This window comes from Nicotiana sylvestris, chromosome 11 (assembly GCF_000393655.2).
Source record: "Nicotiana sylvestris chromosome 11, ASM39365v2, whole genome shotgun sequence".
NCBI lineage: Eukaryota > Viridiplantae > Streptophyta > Magnoliopsida > Solanales > Solanaceae > Nicotiana > Nicotiana sylvestris.
This window is the reverse complement of record NC_091067.1, coordinates 118,782,978-118,800,795: the sequence shown is the minus strand read 5'-3', so window position 1 is coordinate 118,800,795 and position 17,818 is coordinate 118,782,978. Positions and strand designations below refer to the sequence as shown.

General features: G+C 37.7%; 1 protein-coding gene across 1 annotated transcript; it reads left to right on the top strand.

Moving 5' to 3' along the window:
* The first annotated feature begins 1,017 nt into the window (after positions 1 to 1,017).
* LOC104248449 (uncharacterized) lies at positions 1,018 to 16,832 on the top strand. Its single transcript, XM_009804702.2, has 3 exons — positions 1,018 to 1,271; positions 2,053 to 2,236; positions 16,390 to 16,832. Exons 2-3 carry the CDS (start codon positions 2,075 to 2,077, stop codon positions 16,543 to 16,545), a joined length of 318 nt encoding a protein of 105 aa, XP_009803004.1. The 5' UTR covers positions 1,018 to 1,271; positions 2,053 to 2,074; the 3' UTR covers positions 16,546 to 16,832.
* The last annotated feature ends 986 nt before the right edge of the window (positions 16,833 to 17,818 follow it).

The following is a 17,818-nucleotide window of genomic DNA, read 5'->3' as shown; positions in this document are numbered from 1 at the left end:
ACCCATCGGAGGCTTCGAGGTATATCTGCCGCGTCCGCAGACCGAGAAATCTCTCTCTATTCTCTCTTGTAGCTACAACCCTTATGTATTTACTTGTTTTAGACTATTCTGGAGTTAGAGCACTATGTGATATCCTTAGCTTGTTATTCATGGATTTTCGGATTTTGGGAGAGATATATATATTGGATTTGAGAGTTATATTTTGTATGCCGAGCGACATTTTTAAAACGCTGTTTTATTACATTATTTTTGTTTTAAATTGTATTCTTCTGCGTTTTAGGCTTACCTAGTCGTAGAGACTAGGTGCCGTCACGATGGTTCACGGAGGGCGAACCGAGGTCGTGACACAATAACTTTTGCGTAGACTCTATATTTATATTAAGAAATTCACTAAATATTTGTAAATATCTAACTGTAAACCCAATTATTATTGCATATTAATTTAAAATTACGGTAGGAACCCATAAACCTCAAATCCTGGATCCGCCTCTGATACAGGTACACCGATCTCCAGCATATTATGCTGGAACTTTCCGTGTTGCAGCAAAATAATAGCTATTTTTCAATAACTTTGTAAATGCTGGCTAGTCCGAAAACTGACTAGTCCGTGCTATTTTTACACGTGAGCTTGTATGGGCTTTATATATACACTATAAAACATCCAGAATGGATAAATTCACTCTAGCATAAATTCTACATTTATTCTTGTTTTCTACGTTTTTGTCCTCATCCTACGACCTTTTCCCTTCTTAGTAAAAAAATAAAAATAAAAGGATCACTAAGTTCCAAAGAATTTATGTCCTTTTTTTTTGTGGCAACAAGGTGTACATATTCCGCCCTTTACCCAACAACCTGTCTGACCTTCTAATTTTTCTATCTAACCCACTCCTACCAAGACCCAAAATAAAATAAAATAAATAAAATAAAAAAGAAGTTGGACCGAAATTAACTTTTATGAAACTTGTGGTTACTTGTTGTAATTTCCAAGAATGTTTCTTCTTCAACAGGAGAATCCATCTCTCTCAAACTTGCAATTTAAAGACTAGTCCAAAAATTCACTGTAACCTCCACAATCAGTCCCCAAGCATTATCCAAAACAAATTCACCATCATCATTTATTGCTCTCAAAATCTCAATTTGAATTTGTCTTAGTGTAAAGCAGTTTGCTTCTTTGAAACTGCCAGAATTTCTAACACCAAACTCAAAAAAAGAAAGCAAACAGTGAAACCCAAAAAGACCTTTTTTGGTACTTCACAATTACAGGACCTATGGTTAGTTGAACTCCACTTCAAGCTTAGATCTTCTAAGTTATTTGGTCTATTTCTAAATTCTCCATTTGGGTCTTTAGGAATTTTTGTGGAATTTCTAATTAAATGTGAAAAAGATCAGTTCTTTACAGTTATAGCGCTGTTGTAAGCTGTTCTGTTACTTTGGATTTTTTGGTCAATTTTTGTACTCTCTATTTCTATCTGGGTTTCTGGGAAATTTGTGGAATTTGAAATTAAAAGTGAAAAAAGATCAGTCCTTTGTTGCTACAATAGGGCTATTGGCTTTTTAAAGGATTCTATCCATGTTATTTAGTGTTCTGTTACTTGGGTTTTTATTCATGGAGTGTTTTAAGTTATTTGCTCAATATCTGTACTCTCTATTTGGGTTCTCTAGGAAATTTGTGGAATTTCACATAAACAGTGAAAAAGATTAGTTCTTGGTTGCTATAACAGGGTTACTGATTTTCTTTAAATTTTATCCCTTTTTTAACTGCTTTGCTACTTGTGTTTTCAGTATGGAGCATTGTAATTTAGGGGTTTCATTTCTTTTCTCTTTTGAGATAAATCCTGTTTTCTCTTTCGGTTGATGTTGAATTGCCAAAAAAAAAAGCAGCTTTAATAATGTAACTTTCAAGATACTACTATAATCTATTGAATAAATGAGGGCACTACCGCCTAATGTTTGCTAGATTATCGTGAAGGTGGGTTCTGTTATGAATTCTGTGGATGTGTCTGTTTCTGAATTTGATGTATATACTTTTTCGTTTGTTGGGGTTGTTGGCAGGTGGTGTGAGAGTAGCTTGTTAATGATGTCGAGACCAATACTGCTTGTTTTTCTGTTGATTGTACTCATAATCACATCTCAGTTGGAATGGAAGCAGCAATTGGTGAGTGATGTCGAACCGAGTCCTAGTATATCTCAGAAGCAGCAACAGATTTCAAACAGAGAAGAAGCTGTTAAAGAGAAGGTAATCATGTGCTCATGTTTTTGTTGCATATTGTGTGACTCTCTTGAATTAATTGTTTAGGTTCTTATTGCTTATGGTTAATTATGGGAGTTTGGAAGATTGGTATTTAAATAAGTCACTGTATCTTGCTGAAGAATATTTGCATCATTAAATGCGCAACTGATATTTCTCTGACTGATAGTGAAAAATCGACATAATATGCATTGGATATCTTAATTAGACTTCCTAGTTACAAAATTGGAAATATCATAGTTTTGTGTTACTGCACTTAATGACCTCTTGCATCTGTTTTCCTTTTTTTTTTTTTTAAATTTTTTTCTTTCTATTGTTTCTTATATAGGTTGATTTTAAAGTCCTTTTCACTTCGATACTTTATTTGTAGATTCTGCATTAATTAGGAGTAAGAAAGTTAAAGGGATTCTGCAGTTGACTAAGGTTTTAAACTTGCTGGAAAAAAGTCATAGCAACAAGGAGATATGGAGTCTACAGGGTCTAGAATTAGTAATGTGGTTAGGACTTGCCTAGTTGGAGATAATATGATGGACCCAAAAGGATCATTTGGTTTGTGCAAGACCAAATTATGAATGGGATTGTACTTAGTTTTTGATACCTTCGTATGTTGTTATCGAACCAACTATCTTCATATTATTCTTTCCTTCGGCTGGACATAGTCTTTCCACTGGATCCTTCTAATCCCAAAGAATGGAAGAACCGAGTTAATCTATATGGGAGTGAGAAATGAAGACCAATATTCAAAATATCTCTTACCAATTTTCAACGCTTCAAGCACATCAAATGCCATGAAATTCTTAGAAGACTCAACCAAAACACATGATCACTTTGTTTTGACCTTACTGTAAAGTTTAAGGTATGCTTTACACTAAATTTTTGATTACCTCACTTTCAGTGATCTCTGCCTCTATTTTTTGTGCGTAGGGCGAGTGTAGTATTCTAGTGATGGATTCCCATAACTTTTGCTGTAGAGTATGAAAAATTGCAAAAATAGTAGATATGAACCCATAACTTTAAAAATATAATGAGTTCAATGTTAAAAACCTTAAAAATTGAACTCATAGAGTTTAAATTATATCTATGTTAAATTTGCATTGTCACTCCTAGATTATAGTGGCTTTGGTGAACGATAGTAGGGTAAACTCTTGTCTTCGGGGTGTCAGCGGGGGGGGGGTTAAGAGGGCTAAGGGAGTTACTAGGCTGAGAGAAAAGGAAGATTAATATATCTTGTGTACAGGAGACTAGGTGGGTAGGAGATAAGGCGCGGGATGTGGGCAGTTTCAAACTTTGGTATTTTGGGAGGGTGGGGGGCAAGAACGAGGTAGGTATCTTGGTTGATAAGGACCTCCTTGAACTAGTGGTGGAGGTTTGGAGGGAGAATGACAGGCTGATGACTATTAAGCTAGTTGTTGGAGGTTTTACTTTGAACATAATCAGTGCATACGCACCCCGGGCAGGCTTGGATGAGGAAGTCAAGAGGCGTTTCTGGGAGGATTTGGATGAGATGGTGCGTGGTGTCCTGCATACCGAGAAGCTTTTCATAGGAGGAGATTTCAACGGCCACATTGGAGCGACGTCGGGGCTATGATGATGTGCATGGTGGCATTGGTTTTGGAGATAGAAACGGAGGAGGAACGTCTCTGCTGGACTTTGCTAGAGAATTTGATTTGGTGATAGCAAGCTCGAGTTTCCCGAAGAAGAGGGAGCATTTGGTCACCTTCCGAAGTTCGGTGGCCGAGACTCAGATTGATTATTTACTCTGCAGGAAGTTCGATAGAGGTCTTTGCACGGATTGCAAGGTCATCCCGAGTGAGAACCTCAACCTTTCATAGGCTCCTATTCATGGACCTTGAGATCACGAGGAAGAGGAGGAAGAGGGCGATGTATAGCCAGCATAGGATAAAATGGGGAGCCTTGACGGAAGCTAAAGCGCAGGAGTTGGGGGTCAAGCTGGTGACTATAGGGGCTTGGAGAAGTAGTAGGGACGTAAGCGCTATGTGGACCACGACCGCACAATGCATTAGGGAAGTCGCGAGAGAGATATTATGAGTCTCAAAGACTGATGGTGGAATGGAGAGGTGCAAGGAAAAGTAAAAACCAAGAATGCAGCGTATCTGAAGCTAGTAGAAAGTGTAGACGAGGTGGAGAAGAGGGCGAATAGGGAGCATTATAAGTTGGCTAAGAAAGAGGCAAAACTAGCAGTTACGGCGGCCAAGACTGCAGCTTTTAGTTGTTTGTATGAGGAACTCGAGGACCGAGGTAGGGATAAGAGGTTGTTCAGGTTAGCCAAGGCGCGAGAAAGGAAGGTGCGTGACTTGGACCAAATGAAGTGTATCAAGGACGAAGAAGGTAGAGTTTTGTTGGATGAGGGGCTTATCCGTCGGAGATGACAGACCTACTTCCATAGTCTCTTGAACGAGGAGGGGGGCTGGAGCATTATACTGGGTGATTTGGAACTCTCTAGAAGTCGTTGTGACTTTGGCTATTGTAGGTAGATTAGAGTTGATGAAGTTGCGGGGGCTATGCGTAAGATGAGGATGGGCAAAACGATCGGGCCGGATGAAATTCCGGTGGAGTTTTGGAAGAGTGGGGGCAAGGCAGGCTTGGAGTGGCTCACTAGTCACTAGGTTATTTAATGTCATGTTTAGATCGAAGAAAATGCCCGAAGATTTGAGGTGGAGCACGATAGTTCCTATATACAAGAACAAGGGTGATATCCAAAATTGCAATAACTATTGGGGTATCAAGCTGCTTAGCCATACTATGAAAGTCTGGGAGAGAGTGGTAGAGCTAAGGGTGAGGAGAAGTGTGTCTATTTTCGAGAACCAGTTTGGATTTATGCCGGGGCGTTCGACTATAGAAGTCATCCACCTTGTTAGGAGATTGATGGAGTAGTATAGTGAGAGGAAGGAGGACTTGCATATAGTGTTCATCGACCTAGAAAAGGTGTACGATAAAGTTTCGAGGGAGGTTTTATGGAGATGTTTAGAGGCTAGAGGTGTACCTGTTGCCTACGTTAGGTTGATTAAAGACATGTATGATGGAGTAAAGACCCAAGTGAGGACGGTGGGCGGGGACTCGGACCATTTTCCGATTATGATGGGGTTGCATTAGGGGTCGACACTCGGCCCTTTTTTGTTTGCTCTGGTGATGGAGGTACCGACGCGCCACATCCAAGGGGAGGTGCCGTGGTGCATGCTATTTGCAGATGATATTGTATTGATTGACGCGAGACGATGTGAACGTGGAATTAGAGATATGGAGGCAGACCTTGGAATCTAAAGGTTTTAAGTTGAGCAGAACCATAATAGAATATTTAGAGTGTAAGTTCAGTGGCGAGACTCAAGGAGGGGAAGAGAAGGTGAGGCTGGACTCGCAGGTCATCCCTAGGAGAGAGAGTTTTGAGTACCTTGGGTCTATTATTCAGGGGATGGGGAGATTGATGAAGATGTCACACATTGTATTGAGGCGGGATGGATGAAATCGTGACTCGCTTCCGGTGTTTTGTGTGACAAGAAAGTGCCACCGAAACTTAAGGGTAAAGCTCTACAAAGTGGTGGTAAGACCAACGATGATGTATGGGGCTGAGTGTTGGCCAGTCGTTCATGTCTAGAAGATGAAGGTAGCAAAGATGAGGATGTTGAGATGGATGTGCGGGTACATCAGGTTAGATAGGATCAGAAATGAGGTTATTCGTGACAAGGTGGGTGATCCCCTTTTGAGGACAAGATGCGGGAAGCGCGGCTTAGGTGGTTTAGTCATGTGAGGAGGAGGAGCACAGATGCCCCAGTGAGTAGGTGTGAGAGGTTGACATTGGAGGGCCTATAGAGAGGTAGAGGTAGGCCAAAGAATAGGTGGGGAGAGGTGATTAGGCAAGACATGACGCAACTTCAGCCGACCAAGGACATGATCCTTGATAGGAAGGTATAGAGGTCGAGGATTAGGGTAGTAGAGTAGGTAGTCTAGAGTGTTCATAACAGTAGTATTGACACGCAGTCTCGCTTTCTGTTGGTAGTAGGTTTTTATGACTAATCGTTGTTTTCTTTCATTGTTGATCACCTTACTGTCTTGTTGTTTCTATCCTGCTTTTATATGGCTTTTTGGTATTTTCCCTTCTTGTCTATGTTTTCATTAATGTGGTGCTTATGCTTTTCTAAGTCGAAGGTCTATTGGAAACAACCTCTCTATCCTCACAAGGTAGGGGTAAGGTCTGCGTACACACTACCCTCCTCAGACTCTACGGTGTGGGATAATACTGGGTATGTTGTTGTTGTTGTTGAAGGCTAAGTATCTCTAAACTGCTCATTACTCATAGAGTTAGCTCCATGGAGTCCCAAATCCTTCATGTTGGCTTTAAGTAGTCCATTTGCCTTTGATCTGGATGTAAGAAGCTCTAGTTTCTAATTTTATGAAAGCTTTAGCCAATGGTTGCAGCCAATCAATAAATAAATTCACAAGTACTGAGGTTACAACTTTTTTTTGGGCTTGAAACTGTATAATTAAAGGAAAGAGGAGAGCAAGGACAAAAACAAGGAAAGAACTTGCAACTATAATAGGGCTGGCGCGTGATTCCTTTTATGGCATGTATTACATCAATTATTTGTAGTTTTTATAAGTTTCTTTCCTGTTTTTCGACTCTCTTTCATGTATCTTTTCTAAACCTCATTCTAACATAGAAATTCAAGCATTTTAGAGGATGCCATGGGCCTTTCTAAAGTTACTCAGACTGTTGTGGGATATTTCTTGCTATGATATCCCATGTGCTTTAATAGGTATCTGTGAAATCCTAGGGGGTATTTCTCGCTATATTTTCCCGTGTGGAAACAAACATGAGGCTCGATGTTTGTTGTCCTTACATAGAATGCACTTTGCAGCAGTTTTTAAAGCTTTGTCTGCAGCAAATCTCATCCCTTTAGGGCTCCTACAAATATGATCCTTGGATCATTCTTTTAGAAAGGGCAAAAAATACGGAGAAATTCGTTCTCCTTGCTGTGAGATGATGCCTCTGCCTCGACGAATGAGGTATATGCCTTACAAGAGATTCTGTTAATATCGAAACATAGTTTTTGTTAGAGATAGAAAAAGAACTGGGAAAAAGTACAGAAAGAAATACATATATTTGTCTCCTCCATTTTGTTTGTCGAATCTTTTTATCAGGTATTTCTTGTGTACTTGTTTTGCATTATCACTTCGTTTCTTGATAAATTAAACAATAGAAGAGCACTGAGAAACAGGAGAAAAAGTAGTAGCAACTGCCAACCAGAGTTATTGATTGAGGATTTGAGGGTAACGGGGAGAAGATAATGAATGTTGTAGCGTGCTTTGGCCTTGTAATAGGCAAGAGTTGTCCCTCATTAACTGAGAACCTTTAAGGGAACCTAATTGTCTGAAGCATGGGCCAAATTATGTGCCAGCCACAATGGACGCCCTGGGGCTCGCTTCCGCTTTACCTTTAGACCAACTGAGATATAGCAACGACCATCTACACTATATCTCATGGACAATCTATCCAATTGTATTATTTACCAGTCAGAAACTATTTGCTGTACTATTGTCTTCCCAAGTCTGACAGTTTAAAGGAACTCACCTTTTTACGGCTTTTGAATCCTAGACAATTCTTTTTTTATAGTTATTATTAAAATGGTTTCCAAGCAGCTTGCATGCACCTTGGCTGTTCTGTCGAGTATCTGCTGTCTCCCACCAGTATAGAGGTGTTGTGGAACTCTATTCTCCAAAATTTAGGTAGATGGGAAGAATTCACCTAGCATTTTTTGTCACTGAAATGTGAATCCCGGTCCCATGATTTTCACTCAATGCATGATAGCTAGCAATTTCCTGTCAATTCTACAAGGATATCCTTTATTTTCTTTATTGTTATTTTCTATAAAGCAGCAACCACAGAGGATTTAACATGGATATGCATGCGCTATATCTTTATCATTTTCAACGTACTATACCCATCTTTATTAGCTCTAATCTTGTAGGGCCTTGCAAGAAGTTCCTGGAGTTCATCTGATTTCAGACTAGGAGTTGCCTTCTAGAACTTGTGTCCCAAAAAAAATATATAGGATCGAGGAAATCATAATTTTTTGCTTCTGAAGGAGAGAACAGCTGCTGAATTGATAATAAGGTCCTTCTCTACATCAGCAATCCCCTAATAGTTGACATAGTCCCTAGGCCCCACTAAATGATCAAATGGCTCATACACTACAGTGTTAGTCAAACAGAAAAAAAATATCGATTAAAGAAAAAGTCAAACAGAAAAAAAATTGCACTTTACCCTATTTTCTAATTTCAAGGTGGCCATCATTTGCTTATATCTGACAAAATAAATGAACAAAAAAATAAAGCCTTCTAGATGTGCACCCAAGGATGTGACCTGGTGGTCAATAAAGTGGGTTGAAAACCATGAGGTCTCAAGTTCAAATTTCAGCCGAGGCAAAAACACTAGGTGATTTTTTCCCATTTGTCCAAACTTTGGTGGATAAAGTTACCCGATACCTGTGGTGGTGGGAGATATGTATCAAAGTATCGTTTCTTAATTATGAGGTCCCACCATCACTATGTGACATGATAAAATCAACAAAGGTAGTAACAGATTAGTCTGTGCTCCTACTTTTTTCCCACACAAATATGAATCAAAATTAGCATCTTAACAATTAAAATGTGATGAAATTAGTAATGTTATTTTCAAATGCATTGAACTGAGGATATTGTGTCTACAAGAGACTAAGTAGACTTGGAAAAAGTTGGAGAGATTCTGATTGGCAATACAAGTTATTAATTGTGGCATTGTGGGATAGATAAATGGCAACTAGATAGTAATCATTTTAGAACCAAGACTTATAGATAAGTTGTAGAGGTAAACTGAAGTGGTAATAGCATTATCTTGTTAGGACTAGTGTGGTGAAAGGTGACAATTAACATCATAAGTGCTTGCCGCATGAATGTGAATAGGATTAGATAAGGAAACCAAAATTATATTTGGTGACATATGGATATTTTGGTCCAATAGGATTCCAAATGACCAATTGATCTTTATTGGGAGAGATCTGAATGGACTTGTGGGTAGACACAGTGACAGTTTCATCCTAGTACATGGAAGATATGGTTATAGTCCAAAGAATGAAGAAGGAAAAGCGTTTCTAGAGTTCACGTTAGTTTGTGATTTAGTTTTGGCTAACAAATAGTACATTAAAAAAAAAGGGAGTCCCGCTTGATAACATTTAAGAGTGGAAGTAACCACAACATAATAGACTTCATTCTTGCCGGAAAAGGCGACAGAGTTCCATGTAAAGACCTTAAGATTATACCAGCAGAAGCGTTTTACCCAACATAATTTGTAGTTCTGGATTTGAAGCGAAAGAATAGAGTGAAAGAGGAGAAGAGCTGCAAGCAAACGAAGTTGGCGGTGGGACTAAATGGTATAAACCAAATAACTTTTAAGGAGAAGCTATTGAAGGAAATGACAGCGTACGTTATGATAGTAGCAAGTGAAGTTCTAGGCGTGTCTAAACAAAGGTCTAGGATCTCTATCATAGAATCGCGGTGGTGGAAGGAAGAGGTGTAGAGAAAAGGAGAGTGGTATAAAAATGATTCCAAAAGCAGAATTTAGATAAGTCTTGGAAGAGTATAAGAGAGCTAATAGGAAAGCTAAGAAGGCTACTACCAAAGCTTGGATAAAATTCTAGATGGATTGTAGTAAAAGTTAGGAATGCATAATGGGGATAATAAAATGTATTAAGCACACTCGAGTAAAAAGAGACGTAAAGACTTAAACTAAGTTGAATCTATTAAAGATGATTTCCAACAAGGTTTACAGGAGGTTGTGAGAATAAAAGAGATGGGAAGGCTTTCTTGATCAATTCCTCAACTCATTCACTAGAACAAATGTGTAGATTTTCATTTTTGGTGAAATTTCTCCATACATCCATAGAAGATAGTAACCTTAGCTACATTCGGAGAATTTGGCCTGCAAATAGTAAAGGATACCACATAAAAAACGATGGTAAGAAAAGCTTGTAAGCTAGATGTTATCCATATTATTGTTAGGAAGTGTCTAGGAGAGGTTGGAATCAAAGTATTCAATGTTATATTAAGGAGTGAAATATGCCAGACCATTGGTTGGTGCCAACATATAAGAACAAATGAGATATTCAAAGTTATGCAAATTATCATAGTACCATTAAACCTGTGAGTCGTCCGGCGAAATTTTAGTAAAAAGTGATGAAGTGTAAACTTAAGGCATTATAAAAGTGACAGAGGACCAGCTTAGGTTATGCTCGGTGGATCTACAACAAATGGTTATATTTTGTTGGAAGATTGAAGAAAGTATAGGAGACAAAGTGGATCACATTATTTTATTGTCATGGAGAAAGTGTATGATAGAGTGCCAAGAGAAGTATTTTGGTCGGTGTTGGAGAAGAAAAGATTTTTATTAGATACATAAATACCATAAAAGGATTTGTAGGAAGGAGATGTCGCAAGTGCGAGAATAGAGTGGTGTATTGGAGTTTCCCTTAATCGTGGGTCAGGAATCTGCCTTGAATTATGGATGGGTTACCATATATACAAGATATGGTTTCATGGTGTATGCTATTTGTGGACGATATCCTGTTAATTGGAGAAACTAGTGAATGAGCTAACCAGGAGCTTGAGTGTTGTAGAAACACTCCAGAGATTAATAGCTTTAGAATAAAAGTGAAACTAACTATATCAATTTTTGCCAGCATTAGAAAAATGAAGTAATAATACACTTGCTCAATTTTAAAAAAAAAATATTACAATAATGAATTCGATGTAAGACTAGGCAGAATTGAGGTGCTCAAATGCAGACAAGTTAGAGTCATTCAAGATCTACATATCCCCATCAATGCTCTTTGTATGATGGGGAAAGGTGACTCAAAAGCATTTGTGTCGGTAAAAGAACCCTCCAAATATAACAAAAAGCAACAAAAGTAGAGTAAATAAAGTTGCTTCCTTCAAGAGCAAAAAAATTTGGTGTTGCACCAAATATATACCTGTTTGATTTGGGACAAAAAGTTTGATTTCTTAGGTTGTGGTGTTCATAGTGAAATTTTTCTAATTTTAGCTGGTTTATCATTTGACATGTGTTACAGAATGAACCTAGACACTTTACACAATGAACATAGACTGTTTCTTAGTAGTGTACATAACCCATAAATAGATAGCAGATTTGTAGGAATCTCTTTTATTTTCTTTCCTTAGTTAGCACCTGATGTACATGTATATATATGTATCAATACATGGAATAATACACCAATTTGATTCTTCCATACCTTGTTAATTACATGGTATCAGAGCCACATCTGTAGCTTTGCCGGAGTTGACCAAAACTTTCCGGTAGACAGGTGAGGTGCGTGTGTGGTTCATTCTCTGTCCAGCTTTGTTCTCCGAGATCAGCTTGATATTTTCGATCGATTGTTGGTTATCCTCTGATAACATAACCTTATTTTCGTGAAGAACATACTCGGACAAGGTTGTATTACACCAATTTTGGCCAGGTTTGAGTTCTTCTCCTGGTTGGTTTGTTTTTAGGATACTGAATTAGTCATGGAACAATATTCTTGCATCTGATTGCTTGTCTTGTGAATTGGTATTTGTTGAGTCTTCCTTGTAAGACGATTTGTTACAATTTGAGACTTGATATTATCTGTTGGGTCTTCCCTTATCAGAAACTTTGTTGGTCTCTGATTTTATTTGATTTGGGGACATATTTGTTTGGTTCTCTGATTTGGTTAAGTGGATTATTGGAGTGAAGTTCTGTTAAATAGATTGTTGACTTCGTGTTTACCGGAGATCTGTTTTGGTATCTTTTAGCTTTGGGGACCTCTGTTAATTTAATCGGTTTGTTATTCAAAGAAAAGAATGATGGTAAAGAATAATAGTGTAACAACTCATAGTCCAACAATCTTGGTTTCGGATGAGTTTCTAAAATTCCTTCAAAATCATAAATCAGTTAAGGAATCTTCTTCAATTACTGCCTTTGCTGGATCAGATAAAACATGTCTTATCACATCTTCAAATAAATGGGTGATCGATTCAGGTGCCACAAATCACATGACAAATAATCCAAATATTTTTCTAGCTTTCGCTCGCATAAAGCACCATCTCCAGTTACTGTAGCTGATGGATCAACTTGTAGCAGTGTTGGATATGGGACTGTTAAACCAACTTCCTCTATTACCCTGCCATCTGTATTAAGTCTACCAAACTTGGCCTTTAACTTGATTTCTGTTAGTAAAATCATCAAAGACCTTAATTGTTGTGTTGCATTCTTTCCCGATCATTGTTTGTTTCTAGATCTTACAACAAAACAGGTTATTGGTAAAGGATATTTATCTGGTGATCCTTACATCCTTGATAAATGGGAGTCACGGTCTATTGCATGCTCTAGTGTTGTGTCTCCCTTTGAAGCACATTGTCGATTGGGACACCCCTCTTTACCTTTGTTGAAGAAGCTTTGCCCTCAGTTTTAGAATATTTCTTCATTAGATTGTGAGTCATGTCGATTTACAAAACACCATCGCATCTCGTTAAGTCCAAGGGTTAATAAACGAGTTGAGCCAGCTTTTGAGTTAGTTCATTTTGATGTTTGGGGACATGTCCCGTTGTTTCCAAAACTGGGCATAAGTATTTTGTCACCTTTGTAGATGATTTTTCTCGAATGACTTGAATTTACTTTATGAAGAGCCGCTTTGAAGTGTTTACTCACTTTTCTGCCTTCTGTGCTGAAATCAAAACTCAATTTAACGCTTCGGTGCGTATTCTAAGGAGTAGCTGAGAGGAAGAATATGCATCTACTTGAGACAGCTCGCGCACTTTTATTCCAAATGAAGGTTCCTAGACAATTCTAGGCTGATGCGGTCTCTACGACTTGCTTTCTGATTAATCGCATGTCATCTACTGTGCTTGGTGGTAATGTGCCTTACAATGTCCTTTTTCCAAACAAGGCATTATTTCCGGTGGAACCTAAGGTATTTGGAATCATATGTTATGTTTGAGATATTCGACCGTCTATTACCAAGTTAGATCCCAAGGTATTGAAGTGTGTTTTCCTTGGCTATTCTCGCCTTCAGAAGGGCTATCGGTGTTATTCTACTGAACTTGGCAAATATTTAGTGTCAACTGATGTGGTATTTTCAGATACTACACCATTCTTCTATGCACCTCCTATTTCTACAGGTCAGGGGGAGGAAGATGAGTGGCTAGTATATCAGGTTACTCGTACTTTGACAAAACAATGAGATGATGTTCCTCCATCTCCTAGTTCTATCGAGCGCCAATCCATTATTCTGCCTTTAGCACCTGCTCCAACTGTGTTAGCAAGACCACCAATTGTTCAAGTTTACTAGCGGAGGCAACGAACAAATGATACATATTCTGCACTAGTTCCTTCGTCATCAGTTCCTTCATCATCAGATTTGCCTCCACCTGATCCTCCGGAAAACCTTGACCTTCCAATTGCTCTTCGCAAAGGTATACGCACTTGCAAATCCACATATTCTATTGCTAATTTTGTTTCCTACGACCACTTGTCCCCTGCGTCTAGATCTTTGATTGTGTCTCTAGACTTTGTTTCTATACCCAAAACGGTGAAGGAGGCTTTGAATCATCCTGGATGGTTTGAAGCAATGCTTGAGAAAATACATGCCTTAGAGAAAAACCACACTTGGGATTTAGTGGATTTACCCAGTGGAAAGAAAGCAGTGGGATGCAAGTGGGTCTTCACGGTTAAAGTTAATCCTGATGGCTCTGTGGTGAGACTTAAGGCCAGACTTGTGGCTAAGGGATATGCTCAGACTTATGGGGTGGATTATTCAGACACCTTCTCTCCGGTTGCCAAACTTACTTTTATCCGCTTGTTTATTTCTGTAGCTGCTTTTGAGAATTGGCCTTTGCATCAATTGGATATTAAGAATGCTTTTCTTTATGGTGATCTCCATGAAGAGGTATATATGGAGCAACCACATGGTTTTGTTGTTCAGGGGGAAGTATGGCAAGTTCTGTCATTTGAAGAAATCCTTATATGGCTTGAAGCAGAGTCCCCAGGCTTGGTTTTGGTAAATTTAGTGAAGCAATTCAAGAATTTGGGCTGAAAAAGAGCAAATGTGATCATTTTGTCTTCTACAAGCAATCAACAGTTGGATCTATTCTCCTTGTTGTATATGTGGATGACATTGTTATCATAGGGAGTGATTATGTAGGAATCCCTTCTCTCAAGTCTTTCTTGCTTACTAAGTTTTATACAAAAGACCTGGGACAACTGAAATAGTTCTTGGGAGTAGAAATAACTAGAAGCAAGAAGGAATTTTTTCTATCTCAGAGAAAGTATATTCTTGACTTACTAGCAGAAACTGGTAAGCTGGCTGCCAAGCCTTGCAGTACTCCAGTGGTTCCTAATTTGCATCTTATGAAAGATGATGACGATCCATTTAATGATCCAGATAAATACAGGAGGTTAGTTCAGAGATTAAACTATCTCACTGTGACTTGTCCAGATATTGCTTTTGCAGTGAGTATGGTTAGCCAGTTCATGTCCGCGCCCACAGTTAAACACTAGGAGGCTTTGGAGCAGATCCTATGTTACTTAAAGGAGCTCCTGGATTTGGCATATTATACAACAATCACGGTCATTCTTGTATTGAATGTTTTGCAGATGCAGATTGGGCTGGATCCAAGATTGATAGAAGATTTATTACTGGTTACCTTGTATTTGTTGGTGGAAACTTGGTATATGGAGAAGTAAGAAACAAAATGTTGTATCTAGGTCCAGTGCAGAATCCGAGTATAGAGCTATGGCACAATCAACATGTGAGATAATATGGATACATCACCTTTTAACTGAAATTGGGTTGAAGCATCCTACTCCATCAAAACTCTGGTGTGATAATCAAGCTGCAGTCCATACTGCCTCAAATCCAGTGTATCATGAAAGAACCAAACATACTGAAGTTGACTGTCATTTTATTCATGAGAAGATTGAGAACTTGATTTCCAATGGCTACGTGAAGACAGGAGAGCAGTTAGTTGATTTGTTCCCTAAAGCATTGAATGACACTCGAGTTGATTATCTTTGTAACAAGTTGGGCATGATCAATATATATGCTCCAGCTTGAGGGGGAGTGTTACAGAATGAACATAGACACTTTACACAATGAACATAGATTGTTTCTTAGTAGTGTACATAACTCATATATAGATAGCAGATTTGTAGGAATCTCTTTTATTTTCTTTCCTTAGTTAGCACCTGATGTACATGTATATATATGTATCACTACATTGAATAATGCACTAATTTGATTCTTCCATACCTTGTTAATTATAACATGCTTCATTAGAATAGATGCTATCGCGATTGTTCTCAGTTTTCCTATGGCAGAAGTTTTGCACTAATATATTTGAATTTTAAAATCTGAAAGAAAAGAACAAAACACGCATGATTGTGAAATTAGTAAGTTAAAGCAAAATCTACATTTTACAAATATTTGATTGTTTTGATCAGAGTTACTCCTCCCAATTTTTTCTCCATCGGAAGTCTCTGCTCTGTTGAGAATGGAATGAGTATGAGCAAGACAAAGTGCCAAAAGCAAAAAACAAAAATATGTAGTAATTGTGTGGGGAGCAAAGAGATGTAATGCAACCGAGTTGGCCCGGCATAGGCCAGAAATTTTCTAGTGCTACAGCTCAACTTGGCGCTTTTAATGATGGTTTAATGTCCTCGACCACTTGGTACTATCTTGTTTCTCTTTCATCATACATTACTTTTCAAAATTAAATTTCTTAGTTTTCTTCTCTTCCCTACACCTAATCTTACAAAATACCAGTCGACTCCTCTTTGTTACTGTTAAATGATAAAATATGAACCCTCCGGTTATATTACAAGTTTACTGCACTTGTTTCTTCCCTATTCTTCTGTCATACCACTGCTAATTAGTTCCGCTTTGGCCTATTGAACGTGGTCATAATTTTTTTTTCTTATGAAATCTTCATGTTAATATTTTTGGTCGCGGGAGAGCAATTGTTTTATTGCAGTACACTGGGGACTGCTTATTTTAATCGGAATAGTGAATGAAGACTTGTTATAGCCTTGCTCTAACTGGTGTTTTCAAAATCTGCAGATTATTTTATCACAGGAGAAGAACATCCAGAGACTAAACGAGCTAGTACGGAGTCTGAGGGAACAGTTGCTTCAGTGCAGAAGTAGCAATGAAACAGTAAACAACAGTCTTAGCTCACTGGCTGAATTTGAAAAACAGCAAATTCTGGAGGATTAGACGGTGACATCGATAACTATATTCTATTTGCTATCTGTAACTTGTTTTTTCTTTCTTTCTTTCTTTCTGCTTATTTTGTGTGTTAAATCTTGTAAGTTGCTGATGAAATGTGCAATTTAAGTGTCGTAATTTTGGGTCAATACTAGTTGTGTAAAAAGAAAAAGGACTTTGGTTCTGAAATTAGTTTTCTCGTACAAGTATATGAGACGTGCCCTGGAACTTGATATACTTGAGCTGTTTCAGATGACTAATTAAGGTTTGAAGAGGGATTAATTATGTTGAGATTAGTTATTCTCGTATTATTTTTATTGATTGTTTGGTATATTGTATTAATTATGGGATTGCCAATTTTATTGCTTTATCCTGGAATAACTTATTATGAGATTATTATTTCACCTTTTGGCAGGTATAAGTTATCCCCAATGCTATTTTTAATCCTGGTATAATTTATCAGGATTAGTAACCAAACAAGGGATAAGGCGATACTAGATTTTTATCTTAGGATTATTTTGTTTATCCATCATACCAAACGATCCTAAAGCTATACTATGTATATTTTTGGGGTGTAAATGGATCAAAAGGATTTGGTTATGTGTATCTTTTTCCTTGCATATTTATAAGGAAAAAATTACACATTATAGCCGTTCAAAAAATAATAGCCGATAAACTATAGTATATTTTTTCTATATTAATGAATAATATACATATTTCATGTATATTTTTTGTATATTTGGCTAGCGAATGTATTTTTTTTTAGCTGACCGACCGTGGTAAACTTACCCCATTTATAACATGCGAATGCATCGTCCTATATTTCAGTTTTCTAGTTTAATTTTTTGGGGCAAAAATGTCCTTAAGTTAAGAGTTTTAGTTTAAAATTTCAGAACATAATAAATACTACTCCCTTCGGTCCAAAATAAGTGATTTTTTGGCCTTTTTCTTGTGGTCCAAAATAAGTGATTTTTTCAGATTTTAAGAATGAATTAATTATTTTTTTCCTATATTGTCCCTGGAGTAAATAGTGTTGGAATGCGTTAGGAGTATTTATGTGAGATAATAAAGGTTAATATGGTCAATTCCATTAGTAATTAATGCTAAAAGGTGGATTTCTTAATCTGTGTGAAAACATTCAAAAAATTACTTATTTTGGAATGGAGGGAGTAGTTAATCTCTAAATAGCTGTGCACTTGCCCCCATATATTCCCCTTATTCCTCCATCGATTATAGAGCTAAAGATTTTCTTTCTTTTTTGTAAAGATTTTAGTTTTTGGAG